Source organism: Manduca sexta, unplaced genomic scaffold, assembly GCF_014839805.1.
Source record: "Manduca sexta isolate Smith_Timp_Sample1 unplaced genomic scaffold, JHU_Msex_v1.0 HiC_scaffold_3827, whole genome shotgun sequence".
NCBI classification, from domain to species: Eukaryota; Metazoa; Arthropoda; class Insecta; order Lepidoptera; family Sphingidae; genus Manduca; species Manduca sexta.
Window position 1 is genome coordinate 4,829 of NW_023594938.1, and position 5,851 is coordinate 10,679.

General features: G+C 35.7%; 1 protein-coding gene across 1 annotated transcript; it reads left to right on the top strand.

Moving 5' to 3' along the window:
• The first annotated feature begins 244 nt into the window (after positions 1-244).
• LOC119193255 (myophilin-like) lies at positions 245-950 on the top strand. The gene has a single exon (XM_037446875.1). It carries the CDS (start codon positions 331-333, stop codon positions 892-894), a length of 564 nt encoding a protein of 187 aa, XP_037302772.1. The 5' UTR covers positions 245-330; the 3' UTR covers positions 895-950.
• The last annotated feature ends 4,901 nt before the right edge of the window (positions 951-5,851 follow it).

The following is a 5,851-nucleotide window of genomic DNA, read 5'->3' on the forward strand; positions in this document are numbered from 1 at the left end:
CAGTGTTTTAAAGCAATAAATAATAAATTGGTGATACAAATTTTAAAACGTCTAGCTCCAAAAATGTAGTCTGTATTGTGTGCACAGATGAATACGGCCATGACATAACTAATCTTGTGACTAACATTTTCTAAGTTTAATGCATGCCGTCATTTAATCACAATTATAAATCACTTATACGGCAAGATAATGCTGCGACGCGATAAACCGTATACTGGTACGTAGAAAAAGCGATAGTCGCTATCATACGTATCGTCAAGCTGATATTGTGAGGACGCTTATCACGAGGAGTTCAGTGGACACGTAGCCGCACACTTGTCAACACACAACATGGCTGAACACCGCGCAGGCAAAGCCGGCATCAACGCCGAGGCCCAGGCTCGCATCCACAGCAAGTACAACGACGAGATTGCACAGGAGACCCTCGAGTGGATCAGGAAGCTAACTGGCGAACCGGCCAACACCTCCGGAACCGCCGAGAATCTTTACGAGGTACTTAAGGATGGTACGCTACTTTGCAAACTAGTCAACGCTATCCAGGAAGGGTCAGTGAAGAAAGTCAACCAGTCGACGATGGCCTTCAAGTGCATGGAGAATATTAACGCGTTCCTGGAAGCGGCGAAGAAGCTCGGCGTGCCCCCACAGGAGACTTTCCAGACCATTGATCTGTGGGAGAAACAAAACCTGTACTCGGTGGTGATTTGTCTGCAGTCCTTGGGCAGGAAGGCGGGTAATTACGGCAAGCCGTCCATCGGCCCGAAGGAAGCCGATAAGAACGTTCGTGAATTCAGCGAAGAGCAGCTGAAGGCCGGACAGAACGTCATCTCGCTGCAATACGGCACCAACAAGGGTCAGCAGTCGGGCATCTCATTCGGTACCCGTCGTCAAATGTGATGTATTTGTTATTGAATTTATAAACATTATATTGTAATAAACGTTTTCTAATTTTTTTTATCGATGCCTTTTATTTGCCCGTAGAGTGAGGCACGCCTTGTAAATGAACAGTAGGTATGCGAGCGATTAGATAACATCAGCCTTTGTATTGCAGCCCGATGTGCACTTGTAGAGGCTAAAATATCTAACTGTAATCGATGGAAACATTATCATTTAGTGATTATATGTACAGCCCTCTACATCTTCTAATCCTTTAAGACCGGCATTAGTTTTTGTAGCCCTCCGACTGTTATCGATGTTCATGATGATTAATTATGTGCCTTCTACTAAAGAGAGAATAAGTAAATTATAGAAATTAATATTATGATACACGAGATTCGTGATTATTGAAATAGATCAATACAATTTGATATGCAGGTTCCTTATCTTATCTCTTCTCTGAGGTTTCGTGACAAATATATCTTAATCCGTCTTATTTCAGGATAAATAATTCACGAAACTCTTATTTTACCAATATTTTTTCGACAAATTTGTCTAGGCTTTATCCAGTTATTTCATTATCATTTTCCTTAACTTTCAGTTGATTAACAGTAACGTTAGTAATACACATTCCAGTAATAGATATGACATTATTACAGTCATTTAGTTTATTTTTATTATGAGCAAGAGTTGATAAAGTTCCTGTATCTTGATAATAGAACTTTTAATAATACATTGACATAAATGACGCCATGCTCCGAGTCTTCAACACAATATTATCGATGACAAACATTGAGGATGAGGTTCTATGACCTGTTTTACCATGAAGTTATTTTGGTTTATTCTTAAAACTTCTAGATTTTGTGACTAGTCTAGCTTTTAGATTTAAGTATTATTTTAATCTAAACAAACAGCATGTTTCATAATAAAATGTTGACTGAAAACATTGTTGCCAATCGTATTTTTATTCGAGAGATTGAACGAGTATTATATTTTTCCGGAATTTTCGATCCTACAGTAATACTATTTAATTCGATAAAATATAATGACACTTAATTATTCCTACGTAAAATTGTCATTAATGCAACTATTAACGCTTAAGTTTAAATATAATTAAATACAAATAAAAATAACATTTATTGAATGAACAGTGATATTTTAAGCAAAGTATACCATTTCAAAGAGAATAAAATATAGAATAAAGTCTATATTTCCTTATCAATGTGCTCACTTTATGAAAGGTATGTATTCGCCTTGAAGGAATCATCAAGGGGAAAGGCCGCGGTCTGCATACGCCACGTCATTTGGTTACGTAAGCATATTGATCTAACTTCAACAAACGGTTTCCATGCTTACCTCAAATACGCAGCAATTTCTGATCAAAAAACGCTAGTCGTAGATTTGCTTAACAAAAATTTCTTCGGACTAATATTGATCTGAATTTATAATTTTCAATCGGTTGTCGTCTACTTTAGGACCTTTTTTAATTATATCAACTTTATTTTCGTTTTATGATTTATCACGAACTTCAAATCCTTGTTCCATTCGATAAACTTTTTACCTACAATTTAATCACATTATACTTTTTACACGGTGATTCCAAGACAATAATTATGCCCGCTACAATTAAAGCAAAGCTTGTTTTCGAATACGATATTAAAGATCCGAGACGTCGGATACGGTACCTATTAAAATTAAAAAAGGAAAATAACGTCCAGTCTTAATAACATCATTATGAAACTGGTAAAAAACACGAAATCCATTTGGTAAGAACAGAACCGTGTAGCGGTGTCTACAACGCAAAGACAATGTAGATCAAGTCACGACAAGAATATTAAGGTGTGCAAATCGCGATACCACACTTACGCTTTCCAAAAAGACCGTTTTGTCGCCACTAGAGCAGTAAGAAAGCGAAATAATACTCGTAATTTTGATAGACATGTAAGACACTAATATACCTCAGTTATCAGTGGCGAATGGTGACATTTTTCAAAAGGTTACCCGATGTGAAAAAAAATTGCCCTAGTAAGCATATCGCTGCCAATTTAACAGAAAACAAAAACTAAGACAAACGTAATAAACCTAAAAGGGAAGCCGGTAGGAATCGGGTTGTATGGAGGCTTCGCCACTGTCTGTTATAATGTATCAGAGATGAGTTCGGTATGTTATATGATTTCACTTTTAACTTGTTTATGATATTACGTTTTACTGCATTTGTCAATGTCAAGCTTTCTTGTACTTTGAGGTCCTGGTTCCTTGCTGGTTTTGGACATATTAACTTTCTTTAATCGAAATTAATGACATTTCAATATAAAAATACTGATTGGTTGCGGTCATACCGATACGTTTGCTATCTTTGTAATAAGACGAAAATAAACTTGATCTACTGTCACCTGCCCCAATTGCCTATCTGCCACTCCTTCCCAGTAAGAGACGTGAGTTTAAGTATGTCTGTTATATTAACATATGGGAAGTTGGGAATTCAAAGTATTTTCTAAATGTTCTATTATTGAGAACGCTTGTGATATAGACGGCAGAACATGTTAAGTGTATTATAATTTACTGAAATAATTTTATGATAAATCTTCTTGACTAGCATTTATCTCGGTTTTGGTCGCATTAGGTCTCTCTCGAGATATATTTGAACAGCCTTGACCCCTCTTTTATAAAATAGTGTTTGAAACTCATAAACAATTTTTTACAATTTTACAAGATTCAAAAGCGCTTTTATTAACCTTGTGTTCAATTTCTTCTTATTTAGTAGCGTTACTGTAAGTAAATTTGGCAAAAACTTGTCCGCCTTAGTGTCACAATTGATTATACGCTCTAAATTATTGTTTAAAGAGATCAAAGCCAAGTTCACCACGCTGTAGAAAATGTTTGTCAAATAAGTAATCTAATTTAACATTGTTAGGTGCAAAAAATATCTTGTTTCATGAACCATTATATTCATTAGGTTCTCGTTGATATTCCGAAGCGTAGTATCGCAGGTAAGCCGCCATAATTCTAGTAATCGTTGAGGATCTCAACCTATATCTATGTGGCATTATACAGCCCTGTGCGTGCCTTAACCTATAAAAAAATCAAATATTACTGCAATGTTCCAAGTTCTAGTTACTATGTAAATTAGATTTAGAAATACGTCCTTGCCTGTCACCGACGATGGCGATACATGTAATTTCCGTTACCTTAAATTATGACGTCATTCACCACTGACCAGACTATTGTGCGCGTCATGGTGGTAGCACCCTACCGCCGGATGGCACGGTCACGCGTCGATTGTCTAAACACGGATATCCGACCTATAGTGCTGTATCTTTCACTCTACATGTAAATTAACAGGACAAGAAAAGGATAGACGGAACACGTGGTCTACCCTCATAGAAATTCTCGTCATGCATTTGCAACCGTGAAAATTATTGTGGTGTTTTGTTTCGATGTTAGACGGAATTAATTTATTTTGCGCGTGAGTAATACAGGCATAATATCATGGCCTGCGCGAACTGTTATTGTTGCATCATAAATGATAATACAGCCAGTAATATAAAGAATGGGACAATTAGCTAACTTCAAATTGGAACTGACTTACAAATTTCTAAGGCATCGGACAGATATGTATCAATTACTTTATTTCTTAAGTAGTCAAATATAATATATTACAAATTTAATTTCATCAACGGTATGACTATGCAAATTATAAAACTACAACAAAATACGTGACCAGTCTTTTAGATTTTTCTGGCTTCCAGCTTTCAAAGTTTAATTACTTGAAAACCAGTAAAACTTTTACACCCGAGATCATGCTTTAAACTGCTAAGGTCGCAATGCCTAAGGTCAACACACAGCATTAGTGTACAATGCTTTCATTGCATAAAGAGAGTGAAAGCTGAAAGCTCTCATCATAAACGGATCCATTGACATTTCAACAATGATTAGGCAACATAAGATGTCCATCTATGGTCGGTGGATTAGAAAGTGCTTCTAAACAGATCTATGCGATCTAATGTTTTAATTGTGTAATTTGTTTGTAGCAAACTATACTATATTCTGCTACTGATTTTTTTATAATGACTGGAATTGGAAATCTTCGCAAATGAGTCCAATTTATAATTTCCCTAGTTCTATAAATGAAGCAATTTGAACATAATTTGGCCAATTTGAAATCTATATGCAGCCGTTACATTATAATCACAAAATTTTAGAATTTTCATCATGATAGTTTGAAATGTGTCTTCAATATTGATTAAGACCAGACAAGTCACAAACATTCACATAGTAGTCATAGCTTAGTTTCCCGATGTTCTCACGTCATGCGATACTCGATAGTCGGACGTTTGCAAGGCTTCTGTCACGCCAGGCCAGCTTGTCCGAAGGCCTGTGTACCGTTACTAGCCACCGGCCATCCCACAGATTATCTGGCTCTAACGGGACGCAATCCGTTCATTAGATGCATCCAACAACATTGCATTCGCATCGGTTTTGAATCGATTCGTTTTACGATTTGTGAAAGTAAGTGATAAGTTTTATGGTACAGCAATAGCTTATAACTGGTACTTCTTCAGAGTTCAATGAATAGTTTGTGAGGAATGTAATGTTAGTGAAATTTTCACGCTGCTCACAATAAACAAAGATTTTAAAGTAATTTTGATTTGTCTTTTTAATGATTTTATATTTTAAATGGTCTTATAAACAAATATGATAAAATTGTTTATAAGAAGTAATAAAATTCTTCTAAAATTATTACACTTGATTAATATCTCATAAATTGACGCTGTTTTTACTTTACAAACACATAATCCATAAATCTTCAATTCATTTGCATTAATCGCTTCCTACATTCACGATCATTCTAAATATGCAGTCTAACACACATTCAATTAAGATAAAATTCGGACAAACAAAAAATCTCACGTTCTAGGAATTGGGGCAAACATTGCGTAACACTGAAACAGTACTTTTGTAACGTTACAGTTTTCGA